We start from the raw sequence: 19,992 nt of genomic DNA, 5'->3' as shown, positions 1-19,992 counted from the left end.
GCTGCAGTGACTCATTATCATCATATGCGACTTTCACAAATGAGCTATTTCTGTGTTAAACCAAACCATGAGAGGATTCATGTGACTATTTAGTTATAGAAAAACTTACTGCAACACAAACAATAATGTTAAATTAAGTAGTCCAACTCAAACCAGTGCTTTTCAGAGAGAAAGGACTGTATAACAGTCACAGATAGCCAGAAAAACAAGTTTTGTGGGTTTGTTTTTTAGATTATCTGTAAAAGAAAAGCAAGTTGACCACTCCTTTTAGTCCAGTCATTCCAGAACAGAGAGGTTAGGTTGGTGCTTAACATAGCAAGAAAATACAGTTTTCATATGAGAAATGAATGCAACAATTCATATGCAGGAAGGAGGGATGGAAATGTAACTGCTTATATGGGGATTTTGTTTACGTTCGCCATATGCTCCCAATCCACCCTAAGGAATGCTGAAGCTATTTGGAATTGTGGGAGAAGACTATAATTTGTTGAGTGGAAAGGCACCTAGCATGCCTTTACATGTAGCAATGTTAGCCAAAGACATTTATGACCATGCATGTCTCCAAAACTAGGGCTAAGAGATGTAACAATGAATCAAGACTTGACTTAATTGATAATAGGTGGATTAAGATGTAAAATCCAAATACCCCAAAAAGTGAATTCATCATACAAATGACTGAAAAAAGGTCAATGTGACATAAAAACTCATTGAAATGAGTCCTTCAACACAGAAGGAATTTGTCTGTTGACAAAGGTTGCAATTTCTTTACAAAAAATGCATTTTTGACAAATAAGACAAAGCTGAACGTCTGTCACAACTGTCACAAACATCATGCATCTAACAGTCTTTTAGAAATATAACAGTAGGACACCCTAAACTGAGAGCAAATCAACCCAATTATTTTATCTTTACAGCACTAATTCACAACATGCATTGTCTGAAGGCACTTTAAAGTGAATTTGATCAAATAACGCAAGAGACTGACTTATATCCATCAATCCATCTATACATAATCGGATGTATGGCTGCACACTCATGCAGCTGGTAGCACCTTGCAGCTAGAAGGTCCTAGGTTAGATTCTCAGTCAGAGATCTTTCTATGCAGAGTTTGCATGTTCTCTATGAGCTTGCATGGGTTTTCTCTGGGTTCTTACTGTTGAAGATTGGAAAATGTACTAAAAATGTACTGCATGTATGGTGATAATAAAAGTGTAAGACATTTAGCTTAATTTGCAATAATCTGTTATGCTAGAGGGTAATTGGAGATGTCCTATATTTCCTTATAGTTTTTATTTTTAAAGATACAATCGCCCAATAAACTGATCAGTTTCATTAAATATGTAATTTTGAAAACATTCTTTATTTATGTAATTGAAAAACGTTTATTGTTCAGTTACTTTTTTAAATCTATAGCTAAAAAAAAAAAAAAAAAGTAGTTTGAGGTTCAGTGATATTGGAACTAGATTTGATTACTAATAGCAGGCAAATACCTGAACGGATATCTCAAAGGCCAAAGTCTAAGGAGCAAGACTGAACTGACATATGATCGATAAAATCTCACATAATGATTGTTAGGTCACATGTTTAAAGTGCAATACACTGGAAGCCATAATACACAAATAAACCCTTCGCTGTTAAACCTTTAGCGTAAACAAAGGACAGTTTTATTGAGTACAAGCAGTTTGGGACTTAGATCCTGACCCCACCCAAAGTTCATAGGTCCTCATTCCAGCAGGGGATGCCATTTTGCTCTCCTTTGCATGACAGGGTATCCTGATTCTTTATTTTTTTACTGTCTTTGTAACACCTCCAGCAACAAGTTCAGCCATTAAAGATAGAATAACAGCCCAAACAATGGCCAAGTTTCCCTTTCCTTCACTGTGGAACAAACCAATACATGGGAGCACTCCAACTGTAAACAATGCTGTGAGCTGAAATACTGCCAACAAAGGGTTAAAGTGCCAAAAAAACAGACTTTACAATACAAATGCATCTGTGGTGCTGACTTTCCTTAAGGGTGTGTGACCCACATGGGGACAGTAAAAGACTACCAGCCAAGATTCAATTTAATCTCTCCAACAACTCTTTAATAGCTTCACGGTGTAATTACAGCTGAGCAGCATCGTACATCTAAGTTATAAAAAAATAAAATCTGTTTTAATGAACTATATTTAATGTCACCCATCATGTATAAGTAGACAAGAGCAGTGATCCAGCTACAGCCAAGGGGAACCATCCAAGCCTGTCCATTACTGTACTATAAGAAATAACTAAAGGCACTAAAGTAATATCAAATAATAAAGAAAGCAAATCAAAAGAATCAAAAGAAAGTTTTCCCATACACAAAAATATTTATCAAAAAGTGCTTTCCTTGATTGTGCTGAATAAGAAAGAAATCACAGAGTTTTTAAGAAACAGTGACATCCTTGAGAAGTATTCTCAAAAATCTTTTACTGTGTGGGTGTAACAAAAAAATAATTAAGCTACAAAGTTCCTTGTGAAAAACTAACGATCCCAGGCTTGATTCTTTAAAACAGGATTCATGAAACTTTCATCTCTCTTTATGAGATAATAAAAAAGGGGAAAATTCATTTTTTTCAGGAATGAGTATTAACCTAAAAAGTAAAAGGCATAGAAATGACACAACATCGAACAATTAAAGCTTTAATTCAGCAACTGGCACTATAAAACGTTTCTTTAAAAAAAAGCTGTTTTTAAAGCTGTTTTTAAAAACAGGAAATTAATAAGTTTTACCCCAAATCTGTTAATGTCTTATGTCTGGTCTTATGATACTTATTGTAATACCAGTTTTGCATTCACATGTAGAGGAAACACCCTTCCTTTACAACTCATACCCTCAACATTAAATTTTATCTTTTCTGAATATTTTTTTTTTTTATCAGAAATCTTTTGATAAATTCAAGTAAAGTCAAATTTACTAAATAAATGGGATTGAAATCTTAAAGGGCAGTTAGGAGCAAAACTTTTTTAACCCCCAGAAAATAATGCCATCAACATTTTACCGTCTGAAGATTAATTTTTTTCTGTTTGCAAGAAGTATATAACCAGCTTATAACCGGGAATCTGTCTGAGAATCTATGAATAGAGTAAAAGTTGGTGAAGACTTGGATCCCTTTGTCAGAGATGAATTGTTAAAATACCAAGAAAAGGACATTTAAAAGGTGATTGATGGCATTTTATTATTCGATAGGGCTTTATTATTGGAATGCCATCTAACATTTCTTTTTAGTTAAAGGAAAATTCCAGTTTTTAACACTTTTAGCCCATTTTCTGTAGTGTCCAGGATGAAATCGAATGATCGACACCAAAATTTTGACGATTGGTCCTGTCTCTGCTATTTGGCTAATGCAGAATCCCCCCCTGGCTGCTTCAGAATGGCTTCCATAGTGCATGTCCGATAATGTCCTTAAAACAACCTTAAACGTTCTTTTTTTAAAATATGCTACGCACCGGGTCGTCAGCGCTGTTCAATGACGTTCCAAAAAAGTTTCGTGAAGAAAAACCGTTCCTGTCTTGTTTTATTTAGCATTTTGTAAATCCCAGAACTATTTTTTCCGATACATCACAACCGCTTATAAACTTCCGCTTCCCGTTCGAATCTGAAGCGTTGCACACTCCAGACCACTAGTTGGCGACGGTATCCTCTACCGTCAAACTCAAAGTCCAATATGTCCTCCTCAAGAATCCACCTTTCGTATTCCATTTTCAGAGTTTTTTAAAGTGTTTAACAGAGACGTTAGCACCTCGACGTCGGAGTACACAGAGTGAAGCGAAAAGACTACAACTGCGTAAACAGGCCCCATTTCCGTTTCCGGTGGCGGAGGAATATTGACTATTCCTACAGAACTCAATGGGATTTACAAAATGCTAAATAAAACACTACAGGAACGTTTTTTCTTTACGAAACTTTTTTTGGAACGTCATTGAACAGCACTGACGACCCGGTGAGTAGCATATTTTAAAAAAAGAACGTTTAAGGTTGTTTTAAGGACATTATCGGACATGCACTATGGAGGCCGTTCTGAAGCAGCCAGGGGGGGATTCTGCATGAGCCAAATAGCAGAGACAGGACCAATTGTCAAAATGTTGGTGTCGATCATTCGATTTCATCCTGGACACTACAGAAAATGGGCTAAAAGTGTTAAAAACCGGAATTTTCCTTTAATCCACAAGATGTGAATATTTGCCGTACATTTAAATTGTTTAATTATATTTGGAGAGCTGAAGAGACACTTTGGAGTTTATTATGTGCTTCACTATATTTTTTGGCTTTTCAGTAACAAAATTCAATTGTCTTAAAGTCTTTGACATATTAAAAAACATCAAAGATTGATTCTATAAAACATAAAAAGGCTGCACTGTTGTAAAAGCTGGCCAACTTTGCGGACTGGAGATGAATTAGGTACACTCAGGTATCAAATAAATGTAATGCTAGAAGGTCCAGGAAAGCAGAAACCAGTTAGATCACCTGTTTGCATTCAGCGGGTTCTCTTTGAAGCTTTGCCAAGTTTTTTTTTTTAGGTAGGGTGCGTCCACATTAACTGTTCAGTCCCCGGGTAAAGAAATGTGACCTAATGCATTATTAGCTATTGCTAAAGCTATAGGAGAGGTTTTGTTCTGTAGCAAAAGATAAGGAGAGTGAAAAAACACACTGAGCCAATATGCACACTAAATATGCACAGACACACTTTCAAGATTTCTTCTTAGTGAGTAACACTCAGAGTAACTGAACAAGCATTCCTGCTCCATCATCTAAGCAAGTATTTACCCATTCATGTATTAACTTCAACAATCATTAATGTTGTATCATGTCAAGAATTTCAGAAAGCAAATAAAACATCCTGAAGCAGGCGGCCCAGAGCAGTGTAGTTGGAACACCCAAGTTTTTTTTTTTCCTCTGCAAGGGTGCAACCCAGTCATCCATTTCATGACATGCCTTGAGGTGTGTTAACCAGAGAAGCAACAAATCAGAGCAGTAGGGTGACAGTTCTCAAATGTGAGGGGCCAGCCTTTACCCCGGGGTCTCAACCTCGCTGCAGTTTCAACCTACTGGGTGTGAAAACATTCCAGATGTATTTCAGAGAGGAGGGATTGCCTGTGAAGGCGAATCTTAACCTGGCCCCTCTGGTTCCTGAGATATGTGACTCATGCATAATTACTGTTAGTAACTCAGAGAAAGGTATTTAAACATCCATATATCAAGTAGGTGTTTTCTTTGAAGTGTAACGTTGAACGGTTTGGGTTTGCATGAAAGAATTCAATCAACTGCATCAGAGTACTTATTTATCAGTTGTTTCCTGCCATCATCAAGCAGCGACATCTTGAAACATAACAGAAGAACAGGAGGCGACTCACCTGAAAAACAGAGAGAGAGAAAAACACATGCTGATTAATAAAGATATAAACTTTACGAAACATATCAATAAAAATATGATTTACACTCCAGGACAGATCAGAAAGGCCTGTAAGCAAAGTTCAACAGAACTGAGATAGTATGGCTCTGTATAGAACACTGTAACAACCTAACAACTCAAGACTAAACTTCAACACTTTAATGTTTTTAAATAAAATAAAAAAATCTTATTATGAGCAGCGTGAGAAAAGTGTGCAATGATTAAGTCATTATTCAGCTTTCAGGGAAAGTGGTTGAGCCACCTTGTAAATTCTTTTCAATGGAGACATATAACATAGAGCTCATGGGAGATCAGCAGGCTCTACTTTATGGGTCAACATTGCCACCTACTGGGGAAAATGCTCATAGCAAATATTTAGAATGATTTAAAAATCATTTAACTATAATTTTTGGGTAAAATACTCTTAACATTAAAAATGTCCGTCTTTCTAGGTGATTTTATTGAATCTTCACAGGTAAATATGGCTTTTTATGCAACTCACTTTTAAAATAAGGTCTCCTAAAAAAATCATACATTATAAATTAGGTAAAAAGAAGCAGTGCTCTAAAAATAATGCAAGGAAAGCTCACAATCCATAATATCTATGTAGTGAAGAAAAAAATAGTAATTTTACCGTTTGATTAAATTTTGTTAGCTAGAACTCAGCTGGAGAACAAGTTGAAAGAATTGTAAACCTAAATATCTTATTTTTTGCGTGTTTTTAGTGCTACTTTTTCTGTATGCATTTACTTGAATATTTTTTTACTTTACTAAAGAGCTATAGATAGATGGATGGATGGATGGATGGATGGTTCAAGATTTTCTTGAGGATATATTTTTCTGCTGTTAATAACACTGCTGAAGCACGTCCTCTAATTGCATGACTAATTTTGGTCACACAAGCAACTTAATGCTTTTTATTTGGGACCTTGGTAAGTCAGGGTTTAAATGTTCATTTACACAAGTAATAAATGGTAGACTCAATGTGCCAATATTGATCTTCCTATCTAAAAAATATACTGTAAATAAAGTTATCTAAAAATGTCTTTACATAAAGTCCCTGAAAACAAATGAAACAAGACAATGCAAAATGTGTAAAATAGCTTAAAATCAATTTAAGCCACTGTGATATATTTTTTACCTTTTACACTAAACTGTTAAAGGTTTCAATGGGCCATTTTCTGTATGTGTCAAACTAGAACGTCATTCTGGAACACCGCTTTCTACTTGCATTCCTCTGACTAAACACTTAACTTTAGATAACCATGTAATTCAACAGTTTAACAGGATAATTATACAATCTGAATATTAACCGCGATGACTCCTTTGATGCTGGATTTTCTTTTAAAGAGTAACAAAAACTTTTTTTTTGGAGACAAATTCTATAAATTGGGTTTTTAGGGTATCTGTATATTATTATGCATATCTTTATATTTTTTATATGAACTTGTTAAATTCTGCACATTTTTGTCTAAAACCATCTTAGTGCTGACCTCTATGGTTAAACGGGGCTACTGCAGTTTAATTTTCCAGTTAGTTGTTTGGTAGTTCTGCTATTAATTCCAGCTTTTTCACTGTGATAAAAACAGTTTGTTTGTAAAGCATTTGATAATAACTCATCTGACTTCATACAAGTCTAAATGTTGCAGACCTCCCAGTTTCAGATGAAGGGATTTACAGCTCTCCTTCACATTGAGGTCATGCCTTCAACCACCCACACAGCTCAGCCACCGTGCCGGACCTCCCAACAGAGGCAGAAGTACTACAGGTTCCTGTGTATATGAGCATACTGAATGAAGAGGCGACCAACCACCAGCCCAGCTTGTATTTCTTAAATACAGCATTGCTCTGCGTTAAATCATCACCTAATGACGTGTGTGATCCGGGAAATATCTCCCTCTAAAATAGGACCTAACATGTGGTTCAGATTTCAACAGCTGACTGTCACTGTCAAAGTGTTTATGGAAAGTATTTATAGCAGCTCTGATCTTATAGATTAAATGAAATAATTATTATGTTATGGTGAGAAAAACAACATTACACATAGTAAAGTTTAAGATTCCATAATATCAATAAAAATGTTTTTCTCCTCATAACATACTCTAGTAAAAGACGGAATACAACTAGATTAAAAGTTTATAAAGTTGTTTAAAAATTAAGCATGTTGACAGAGTGTAATATTTTGTCCCCACATCTTTTTCCGCATTTAAATGTTCCCAAACGCAATCTTTTTACATTTTTATTTTGTAATTTTGTTAAAAAATATATATATAACTTAAATTCTGCCTAGGTTTTATTAAGGGTTTTATCATTCAATTATAGTAACACAATGCTAAAGCTTAATGGGAGGTAAAAAACTTTGTTTCCCCTCTTTTTAATAGTATTTTGAATATTTCAAACTAGCTTTATTTATACTAGAATTTAACTCATTGTCCAGCCTGGATAAGCTTATGCTACACTAAACAGCGAATGTAAGAAAAAAAGTGATAAACTTCATGGAAATCAAAGATGAAGGATGTTTAATGTAAAAATTCCTGGAGAAAAGTGGACATATTTATTTTTCATATCATAAACAAAAAAAATATAAAGTCCTTTTTTTTGTAGTCATCCAAATTTGATAAATGACAAGAGATAGGAGTAAATGGTCAGTCTAGTGCGGGTGTCCTGATATTAACCTGATACAAATAAGGATGAATCATGCATAATTTTATTACTCACTTACTTTATAGAGTAGTTTGAAAAAATAAAAAAAAAGCTTAAACAAGTATAATGCAAACAGAGAAACATAGTCAACAGCAATAGGTACAAGAACAACTAACCCATGTATTATTAACCAATGGGATAGATGAACTTTACACAGAAGAGGAGTGAAGCAGATTCAATCAGTTTTCTTAACTAGGCAATTTTAAATGCAGGCAGCTATATATAGTTTCTCTGTTTTAGGCTGTTAAAGTAGCGATTTCTGTTATTATAATTAAATCAGGGCATCCCTACAGTCTAGTACAGCTATAAGATATCCACATGTAAACAGAATTTCTAAGGCTTTTTAACAGGCATATAAAAGATGATCATTAAATTTGAATAATCTATTGTTCAGAGCAAAACAGGATGTGATGCAAAGAAAAGGTCCTACTCTGGTCATGTTTCCTGGACGGATGTGTGGAGCCAGAGAACAAGATAATAAAAAACTTTAGAGCAATATTTACTTACTTAGAGAAATGTTTGGGTTTTTGTTTGTCTTCTTTCACATATCATATTTAGATAGACTAACAGTGTTTGACACTAAATACAAACCCGTATCAGTGTATACTCAGATTTTCATAAACTTTTCAAAAACTCAAAATCCTAAATTATTGATTACATGGAACAAAATGTAGCTTCACCTTAGTTTATGAACCAGACGAAAATATTGTTTGATCAGAGCTTCACTGCCTAAAGTCTAAGAGTAAAGTGCAAGTGTGTTTTACCATAGTTCCTAAAGAGATGAGCTATGAACCTATCAGACAAGTAGACAATGGTTTAACAATGCCACTTTGTTTATTCAAAGAAAAACACAAGTATAAAAGCAGAATCCAGCCTCTCATCGCTCAGAGGTTTTCCCATAATGTACCTCTCTGTACTCACAAAGCTATGCTACTCAAAATTTGCTAACATATAAATATGAAATTTGTTGTTTTTGCAGGTCAGTTGATGACATCCATGTAGGATGCTGAGATACAATTTTACTACAGCCTCAAAGGAGGCAGCGAAAAAGCAGGTTTGCAAACTGTCCAAACAAATGAGCAGAATAGGATAAAACTCACTGATGTCAGTGCTCCTTTTTTCTTTGGGCCTAAATTTACTACAGTTACATTAAATGATGCATCAGAAAACAAATAACAACATTTTTCAAAGGTTCTTTTTCTCCATTTCCTCTGAACAGTACTGGCCATCGCCACTTAAACATGTACAACGGCGCCATCAGCAAGAAACAAAACTCCAGAAATCTGCTGTCAGCTTTTTCCTCCCTGCCAGACAGAAGAATCCTCTTCCAGCCAAACACTCACATGCAGGCGAACACTACAACACTTCTTCTCACTTTGTGGGAGGTCTCTGAACCAGACAGCAGCCTGATGGATGCTCAGTGGAAACTTATTCATGCTAATCCCACAAAGTGGGACAGCTAAAAGGTCTTTCAGTAAGAGAGAATTTCCTCTTTAGTAAGTTCTGTACTGAAAGTCAGCAACATTTTGGCAAAGCAGACAGAGTAGAGTAGAATACTTAATCAACTCAGACCTGCATAGAGACTGGAAAATTAGGCAGCTGCTAGTGAAAAGAAGGCATCTAAAAAGGGCAAAAGAGACAAATCAAGCTTCAGGTAATGGCAAACAGATGGAAAATTCTATACTTCATAAAAAAACCCCCACCTCATTTAAATCTATTATGCTTATAACCACTGGTCTGTGCTGCATTAGATAATATAACAAATATCCAAACAAAATATAATTCATCAGATTTGTCTTTCCATCCATGCATCCATCCATCCTCAAAAAAAAAAAAAAAAATCTCACTTCACATGATTGCAAGGTATTGCTACCAAATACCTTAATGAGTTGATAAAATGGTGGATTAATTGGCTGTTACTAATACAAGAATGGAACAACAATACGATCTGCTAAAAACATCGATCTATCTCTAGTAGTAATCACGATTTTCAAATATTATTTTTAACAGGAGTGACACACTGACTTTCTCACACCAACCCTTTATGTAGTTGTAATATGCTTACAGTTGGTTAGGCGCAACATAGAAGTAAAGAGAAAGTTGTAGCTAGCATGCACATCCATAAATGGGAGCCAGAGGTCAGCACCACAAAAGGTAACAGTAAAGTCCTACTATAATGGACCATGAACAAGAACGTTTTTAGGATAATGAATACAATGAAACCCTGGAGTGGAACATTTGATTACTACAAGGGGGAAAAAAATTGCAATTCTGATTGAAAGAAACTGCAATTTTGATTTTTGGTAATATTGTCCAGCCCTAATCTCTTGCAGGCCAAACATCATAGCACTTAAAGTCCTTTTAACAATGGTAAACCATAGTATAACTTTTAGTGAAGCTGAAACATTATTTGGACAAATGTGACTCAGAGGGGAGAGTAGTCATCAAACTGTGGGCTTCATTGCAGTACCCCCTTTGTAACACATCTACATGCCCCTTGGAAAGGCAATTAACCTAAACTTGCCTACCAAACTGCCAAATGCGGTATGAATGTGTGCGGGTTAGTGAATGCCATTGGCTAAACGTGGCTATAGTGAAAAATGCTTGGATTAGTCAGACTAGAAAATACTTCAATGTAAATTTAACATTTACTGCAAGTGCTTCTAACTCAGGTTTTGAACTGCCAGCTGCCAGGTAATGGTCTGAGGAGGCCAACATAGAGCCATGCCATCATTTAAAAGGGAAAGTCATCCTCAAGGGCCGCTGTCCTGCAGCTTTTAGAGGTTTCCCTGCTCCAGCAGAGCTGATTTACATTGATAGTTGATTAACAGGCTTTTGCTGAAGTGTAATCATCCGAATCATCTGTGCTGATTCTAATAACCCTCTAACCCTCCAATACATCCTAAGGAACATGTTGATGTATACAACAGAAAGGATTAATGACAAAGGCCAGCCCTAGTTGGGTCCAACCGACACTATAAACAAGTCTGACTTCTTTCCAGGTAAAGAGATCTTGATTTATAATAGACAGGTCAGAGAGCCTTTAAAAGCATCAACAGAAGCAGCGCCTACAGTGTACTCAACGTGACACCCTCATGAAAACCATCATAACAACTCTAAAACCATTAAGGGTGAGCAAATGGATTTAGCCTCTTAATAGATGAAGCAGTTGTACTGCGTTGTATATAAATTAATTAAATTCCAATACTGTTCTAATATAGTAAGATAAGAGATTACAAACAAGGCCCTCTAGAGGTAATACTGCATTTTGATTCAGAAAAGAAAGATTAAGTGATGCAACATAAATTAAGACTCACACATTGATCCTTATATCCGCACTGATATGGACAAAAATATCACAAAGTCCCGGACGGCGTCTGCTTTATTATCTTTAACAGAACACGATTTATTGTTTTTGTACAATAATTGTTTGCCTTTATGCTGATTTATGCTGGGAATGCCATGAATAATACATTGGATTGCAAAGAATTACACTGATCACATGTCATCTCAACTTTTTTGTTGCCATACACATAGATTTGTAAATTTGACTTTATTTTAAATCATTCTTTTTTGTCACAGCAATATTAACACATTTAAGGTTAATCAGAATTTAGAGAATCTGGAGACTCAAAAACTGATCATTTTGCTTTTTTCAGAACTGGGCTGGCGTTAACATGGTGTTTTGAATTATTGATAATGGATACCCTGAATACGATGGATACCCCTCTATTGTCAGCCGCATTCCTAGCCAGCCATGCAGAAACATTTTGCACAGCAAGTAAAAAAAAAGAAAATTATCACTTGCACAGATTCTCAAACTCTGATCTAATGAGTCAGAAATAATATCAAAATCTATGTTTACATGCAGAAAATGTAATGAGTAGATTGAAATGTATTTTAAATGAGAAAAAAAAAAAATCCAACTACTATTTATATGAAAATAAGTAATTTCACTAAACTGGACAGAACTTCAAAAAATGTGTCCTGTCAACTAACCATTCAATATAGTATGTCATAATTTACATGCCAATCAGATTATTTATTTGCAAAAATAACTCCTCTCACTTGGATTACAATTTATTTCTGATTCTGATCCAATCAGGAAATAAAACCATAATCCGAGGGACATGTTGAGATGACTCATTAGTGCAATCTGAGTTTTCTTCTGGTTATTAATGACAGTGTACACACGGCAAAAAGAAGAAAATTGAGCATCACACACTCCCGATGAGATAATTTTTAAAAAAAGAACATCATTACTAAATATGATAACATAGAGAAAAATCTTTAAATTATTAGGCTGTTATCTACAAATGTATATTAAACTCCTTATCGGGGACAATACTATAGATGATTCAAAACCCTCTCTCACTGTCTTTGATTTGTCCTATCCACTGACTCTCTTCATCTTCCCTCCACCTGGATCAGTTTACCACCTGGCTTTTTTCCCCGACTCCTTTCTCTTATTTCACCTGTGTTTCTGTTCTTCCAAAAGCTTACCTTTGCTCGACCAGAACAACTCCATGCTGCTGATTTCCATAGCGGAGACCTTTGGAACCTTAGGAAAGAAAGCCATTTCCTCTGACAGCTTTATTGAGAAGCTCTCCTCTTTTTTATTTCAATGTCTCTGCACCTTCTCTGCGCTCTCTGTCAAACATGTCACGCTATGCAGATCAACAGGAAAGAGTCTCCCTCCTCTTCCTCCTTACACAGGTCAGAGCCGCCCTCTATAATACCTTTGTACATGTAAAGGCGTGAGCAAGGTGCTCACTGAGAACAGACATTTCCAGCAATAAAGGAAACACTAAACCCCAAGAAAAAATGTGAAAAAATGGATTAAAAAACTCCATTCAGACTAAAAAGTTTTTAACACTAAAGATACTCCTATCCTTAGACTTATTAACTGTTAAATAATTTATTATTTTAACATCTGCATATTTTGGTCATTTGCATCATTCAATGTATTGTGGTGGCGATTCCAGCTTATAACACAGAGACAAAAAGGAGAGAAAAAGAAGTCTGATCGTTTCTGTCCCATGATAATAGACACCTAACAAACACTGGCAGCATTAAAGTGTCTGGAAACTGTCCCTAAAACTCTCCTCTTGGAGGCCTGGACCTCAAATAAAGTATAAATCCGATGAATATCGATCAACCTTGAAATAATCTACCTAGTGAACTTTAAAAATTAAAAACACCCACTGTGCAAAGTATTTATATCCTGTTTGGCAGGTCAATACTCGCTCTAGTAAATAAATAGACCTGAAGAAATGGAGGAGGTGAAAGCAAAGGTTAATAATTAACACCTATTTTGCTAAATGACAGCACACCTTCAGAAACATTAACCCAGGCTCCAGACACCAATTGCACACAGGAAAAAGTCACACTAAAATATAAAGTAGTTTTTATTTTTGGGGTGGATGATCAGTTGCCATAGTAACTATTCTACACATATAAAACTACATAGGGAGCACTGAAGAGGAAAAACAAGTCTTATCTTTTGTGTTCCTCTTGTGTTTCTTCATTTATCGAGGCTGGATTTTATCTACAATGTTTGATCTCTTGTCAGCTCCTCTAACATTATTGTACCACATTCTGCAGAGATACTTAGGGGAGCTTTTTTATGACCGGAAACAGTATCGTTTAGTTGTCTTGTTGTTTATTTGATGCAAAGAATTGTTAAGATTCTGATGATAGTAAAAACATGTCAAAAACTTGGAGAACTTATTATTACTCTGAACAGTATTCAACAGAATCTGACAATGAATACATCACTGCAAGTAGCTTCATTACTGTAAAACCCCCATTCTACTTAGCTGGGCTGGACGATATGGCTGAAACTTATATCCCAATAGATTTCTCAGTTTTAGTCAATGCAATATATTTTCAAAATCAGAATATACTTATACAAAATGTGACGAATGACCACAACAGATATCTGTAAGAACGTATAACAATTATACATGTTTATAAAATTTCTTCTCCAATACAACAAAATGTTAGCTTAAAAAATAAAACACATAAAACTACAAAAACTGGAAATTCAGTTAGTTAAAAATTCTGATATTAAATACTTAATACTGGAAATGTCATATCCTAATATTGAATTATTGCCAACCATTTTTTTTCCCCCAGCTTCTTATTGTCATTATACTGTCACAAGTACATAGCAATGAAATTAACTCTTTATTTAACCCATCCCCTTATGGGAGCAGTTGGCTGTCATTGTGCGGCACCCGCAGAGCAGTGTGGGGTTAAGGGTGTTGCTCAGGGAGCTGGAGTGGCAGTAGGGCTTGAACTAAGAACCTCAGGATTCCAAGCACTAGGTCGCCACTTCTCAAAGCAGGCATTAGCGTGAAGGGTCTTGCCTTAGGACCCACACTGGCAGCTAATTCCCCCCAGCTGGGATACAAACCCAGGATTCCCACTTGCAGTACGGGTGACTTACCACTTGAGCTAGCCAGCCACCAACTTCTGCATTTAACCCATCCCCTTGGGGAGCTTTGGGCTGCCATTGTGTGGCACTCAGGGGAGATTTGAACAGGGTGCTTGCAACCTTCTCAGAGCACAAGCGCACTGCTCTAACCAGTAGGTGAACACTCCATCCTACTAGTCCTACTTTAAAACTACACCCAAACTGATTATCTATCATTAAAAATGTGGGTCCATTTACAAATTTAAAAGCCACTTATTCATTACAGGGATAGTTGGAAAAATCAAAGTTATTTTTTGCTAAGCTGGTAAGTAGGTTATAACCTACATTGCAACTGAATGAATGACTACAAAGTGGTATGCTATTTGCATGCATAAAGTTAAATCTGTTACTTAATGATTCAAGCTGCTTTGTTAAAAAAAAAAAACAAAGAAAAAAAAACACAAAAAAACAAACAAACTAGTTTATACTCTCATTACCAATGCTGTAGGGAAATACAGTATAACCGCAGCTTAAATTAGCCAAAAATGAAGAAATAAATGACTTAATTCTAACAGTACTAAAAATTCTCTTTGATTATACAGTACTGAATATGTACTACAGGGACTTCAAGCTAATTTTGTTCAAGTTAGAGATCAGTATTGGTTAATTTTTGAGTTCTTTAGATGCAATTTAATGAATATTCAGCTTTTCCTTTATTTCTTTTAAATGTAGGCTATACGGTAAACTGCAGTTTCCAGTTTCTCACAGTATGTCTCACACCTCCAAAGCCCAAACACCTTTAGGACTTGTTTGTAGCTTCTTTTTTATCAACACAAAGGGTCAAATGACTGTGTGGAACATACAGGGTATCAAGTTCAGTAAGTGACTGCAGAGACATTCTGCACATACGTAGAGGGATATTTTCCTATGGAAAAGTCCAGAACTCAACAACAGATAAACATGAACAATGCTGCATGAATGCTTGACCTTTCCATAGCTGTCCATTTTACATTAGAGTGAAGTATGACTAAAACCTTGTGTTTCATATCTATGGTAGAGTAACAAGACACACTTGGTTAATTGATTCTGCTTTTAAGACTATTACTAATAACAAAACAACTATTCCCCCATGTTTGCCTCTTTCACTTTCTGTGTAGAGTCAAAGACACAGGCATTTTAAAAAATTCAGTCTTGGAGAAAAAAAAAATTTATAAAATAATTATTTTTTTTCTCTAATAAACATCTATTTGATCATGTTTACTATGAGGGAGACACTAAGTGAAATCCCAGCTGTGGAGTAGCCTTACTATAACCTGAGGATATCCCCTGAGTCTCATCTGCTTTGAAAATAGCCCAGCAAAAAAGAAGGAAAACTGTCAGTGACGCATTTCCTGACACAGGCAGGAAAAGTGTATCGTAGGAATGTCTTTAATCATGTTCAATAACATGAGTTTTAAAAACTGTTTGTAAGGTGCAAAAACAAAACAATCAAGGTTGACCAAGGTTGACTATTAGATAAAAATTGGAAACTCAGCAATTTAACAAACGCGTTTTTCGATCATGCATTTTATGATTCCTTTGTGTATTACTGGAATAATGGGAGGAAAGAATGGAAGACATGCATGTCAACAATAACAACAATCTTACTATCTATTGTGCTGTTTTTTTTTTTTTTTTTTTAAACAGGCAGCACTGAGGCCAACACCCTTCCAGATAGTCAATATCTGGGCCATTCTTATATCTTGTTGTGTCGCTAAAAAACAAGTTAAAACTTTTCAGGGTTAACAGTTTTATTAGATTCTGCATCAAAGGTCTCTTATCATTTTTTGCTAGATCAGATCAGATACTAAAAGTTATACCATGAAAATATCACACCACTTGATGTCTACCTATATTAAAGGCAATAACTGATTTACAATAAAGGCTGTTCTTTATCGTCCAAGTCGCATAATTTATTTGAATTTAAAATTGATAAAAGAAAGCTCAGCCAAAAGGAATAGTTCTGTTAATGGTCTTATATGGTTAATACCAAAGTATCTCTGGCAGTGATTAAATCAGTAATTTAATTGGAATGCCATAGTTTCAGAAAGCAGACTAGTATCAGATTCAGGCCAAAAATGGTCAATCATTTTGTTCTTAAAAGCTAAAGCATGTTTTAATTGTTCTAAAGTCTGACCAAAGTTTGCAGCACTTTAATTTACACGTTCTCCAATCTTGTATGTTTGTAGGTCCTATGGCATCAAATGATGGCAATAAAAAAAAAACATCAGCAGTAAAAAAGAGATGTGTAAAACTTTCTCACAAATAGACATTTCTTTATTTATATTGCAGGCCTTCTTTATGAATGCTTCCCTTGACAAAAGCCTCATTTTATTCCAATAAAGTGTAGCTTTTTTAAAAGCATGCATTTTCATTTTAGGGGATTTTCAGAGGCTGGGTGTTCTAAATCAAAGACTAAATTAATATGGACAAATGAGCACTCACACTGACTTTGAAACTGCAGCCAATAGAGATTACACAGATTTTTTTAACAGGCTTCTGAAACACTGAACAAGCAAACACATCATTTCAGTACTAATATGCTGGACAGATAGGCTAAGAGAACAATCTCTATTTAAGGAGATGAACTTCCTGAAACTTCAGAAAGATTTTCCTTCCTGCCTTTGTCAGTAATGCTTTAGAGAAAGTTTTTTTTTTTTTGATGGCAAGATTTCAAGATCTTATATAAAACAAATGAGAATAAAGAGATGAATAGAAGGAGCAACAACTTAATCTAACAATAAATAATCTTTAACTTATCAGTAAAGATAACTCCTTCTTTTTGTTTTCCAATCAGCCAAGTCGAAACCCAGCTGTTCTATATAAAGCTATGACAGTACTACGTGAAACCATCTGCTGTATGGAGGTGGAACCCAAACATTTGCAATAAACAAGGAACAATCTCAGATATTTCCTGTACCCAACTCCCACATATGTACTTTTTACACCAGTATAAAGTGCTGCATTGTAAGGCAGAGTTTGTTCTACTTCTCGCTCTGTTGATACTGACAGCACATTCATCCTAACCCCACACTGTGGCGTCTCCTCATGCCAAGCAATAAGCACAGGCATGAAACTATCCTACATACAAATGGTGCTCAATGTTTTCTACAAATGGCTGATAGCGTCAGCAGCATTACTGTCACTGCTTTAAAGAATATTCAAACGTGTAAAAACATACTCTACCATGTGTCATTATGGGAAGACAGCACCCTAAAAAATGATGGTAAAAATAACAGTGTGGTGTGACAAAATGAGCAGGCGGGGATCTCCTTTTCACACAGAGGTGGCAAAAAAGGTCAAAATATCAGAGATAAATATAGGCCCCCGTCCACACCCTGGCCTAAATTCACAAATTTTTCACCAAACCAGCCTCTCATCCATACGAAGCCGGCGTTTCGGGGGTCTGTAAACGATCTTTTTTTTATTAAGCCTTCAGAGTGGGAAAATTTTTAAACGCCGTTTTCGCGTTTCCATCTTTAAGCTCTAACCGCATTTTTTTTTTTACACGCATGCGTCATAGCGTCGCCTCTAAACACGCATGCGCGACACAGTATCACAACAACAATGGCGCCGTACTGTGTTGAATGGTTGCTGCTCATGCTACTCACCCTGCTGTCGGGCTTACAACAGAATCTTCTTCTTCTGGAATATCTCCAGGAAGAACAGAGCAATATTGACGACATAGTTCAGCACCTGAATTTGACTGAACCACGAAAATGGACCCGCAGGACAACCATGTATAAATATTACTGCGCATGCCCAACATTTCGTTGCCTCTTTTCGCTTATTTTTGCTTTGGCACCACAGCGCCACTTACAGGCCTGGCATACATTTAGCAGCGTTTTCATGCATTCATTTGGTCGATCACATTTATTTTACGTCTCCGTCTTTGAGACAAACGTTCTGGGAAATATTAGCGTTTCGTGTTCGTTTTGACTTTGTGTGGACGGGGCCCAAGTCTATCAAGAAAGTCAGATGTTGGTGAAATGCATTAGCATTATGTTACTGATAGATATCTTTAAAACGTTTGGTTATCTAACATAACCCCAGTTCTTAGAATAATATGAGCGAGGTGTCTCGCTATGGGATGCAGCCTCCTGCAGCCCTGATAGAAGCATCTATCTCAATCTGCCAATCCTGATTGGCCGGTGGAAGTGCCCGTCATACGCCACGCCCCGTAGCTCCGACTACTAAAGCGTGTGCGGATCACGGCACTCCAATTCAACAAGCAAACCTCTTCTCGCCGCCCTGCAAGAAGGGTCGTCTGGCGAGACACCTCGCTCATATTATTCTAAGAACTGGGGTTATGTTAGATAACCAAACGTTCTTTTTCATAATATTCACTCGGTGTCTCGCTATGGGATATGGTAGCTCCCGTATTGCCAGACAGCTTATCGAACAAGAACCGGCCGATGGGGAAGGTCCACAAGGTCAGTTATGACTCTAGGACCGCACTGGCCACACACGGTCCAGACACGTCAAGCATGTAGAACCGGACAAAAGTCAGAGGCGAAGACCAATTCGCAGCTGAACAACTGTCCTGAACGGACACTCCCCGAAATAAAGCCCAGGACGCAGCCATCCCGCGGGTAGAGTGTGCACGCAGACCCGCCTGGGGCTGCAGACCCCTGCTTCCATACGCCAAAGCTATAGCCTCCACCACCCAGTGGGCGAGGCGTTGCTTTGTGATCGGCTGCCCCTTATGGGGCTCCGCCCAGGAGACAAAGAGCTGATCACTCATCCTGAAGCTCTGCGTCCTGTCCATATAAGAGCGCACGGCTCGAACAGGGCACAGCGTGTGCGCTCGCCGTTCACCTGGGGGGGCGGCGAACGCCGCTAGCTCGATCGGTGAACAAGAACCCACCACTTTAGGAACAAAGGCCGGGTTGGGTTTCAGAACCATACGCGTGTATTCCGGGTCGAACCGGGTACATGCGGGGTTCACAGAGAGCGCATGAATGTCGCTGACTCGTTTCGCAGAGGCCAGGGCCAGTAACAGCACTGTCTTGAGAGACAGATGTTTAAGACTGGACCCCAACAACGGTTCACATGGGGTCCCTTAAGCCCCTCCAGAACCACCGACAAATCCCACGGAGGCAGCAAAGGTCTGGAGACGGGGAGGAGCCTGCGGGCGCCCTTCATAAACCGACAAACCCAAGGGTGTTGGCTCGCCGTTTTGTCTCCAAATCCTATATGGCATGCTGCTATAGCTGCCAGATGAACCTTAACCGTGGAAAAAGCTTTTCCTTTATCAATCAGTTCCTGTAAAAACGACAGAATCGCTGGTACAGAACACTGAAAAGGAACGTAGTCCCGTTCAAGACACCACCGCTCAAACAGTCCCCACTTGGAGCCATATAGGTTCCTAGTGGAGGGAGCCCTGGCGTTTTGGATAGTATTAATTACACTCTGAGG

At 37.0% G+C, this 19,992-nt stretch overlaps 1 protein-coding gene across 6 annotated transcripts in view; it reads right to left on the bottom strand.

Annotated features, from left to right (window-relative positions):
• LOC119785934 (plectin-like) overlaps positions 1-19,992 on the bottom strand; it is a 158,830-nt gene that overhangs the window by 87,536 nt on the left and 51,302 nt on the right. Inside the window, exon 1 of one of the 6 annotated variants that reach the window (XM_038289021.1) lies at positions 12,621-12,675. The exons of the other annotated variants lie outside the window; for them this stretch is intronic. Within the exon in view, the coding sequence (XP_038144949.1) occupies positions 12,621-12,660 (40 nt within the window). The 5' untranslated portion in view covers positions 12,661-12,675. Of the gene's footprint in view, positions 1-12,620; positions 12,676-19,992 lie in introns of those variants that run through there. 6 annotated transcript variants of the gene reach the window in all.

This window comes from Cyprinodon tularosa, unplaced genomic scaffold, assembly GCF_016077235.1.
Source record: "Cyprinodon tularosa strain WSP-4 unplaced genomic scaffold, ASM1607723v1 ctg107, whole genome shotgun sequence".
Lineage (NCBI taxonomy): Eukaryota > Metazoa > Chordata > Actinopteri > Cyprinodontiformes > Cyprinodontidae > Cyprinodon > Cyprinodon tularosa.
This window is presented reverse-complemented; position numbering and strand designations above follow the sequence as displayed.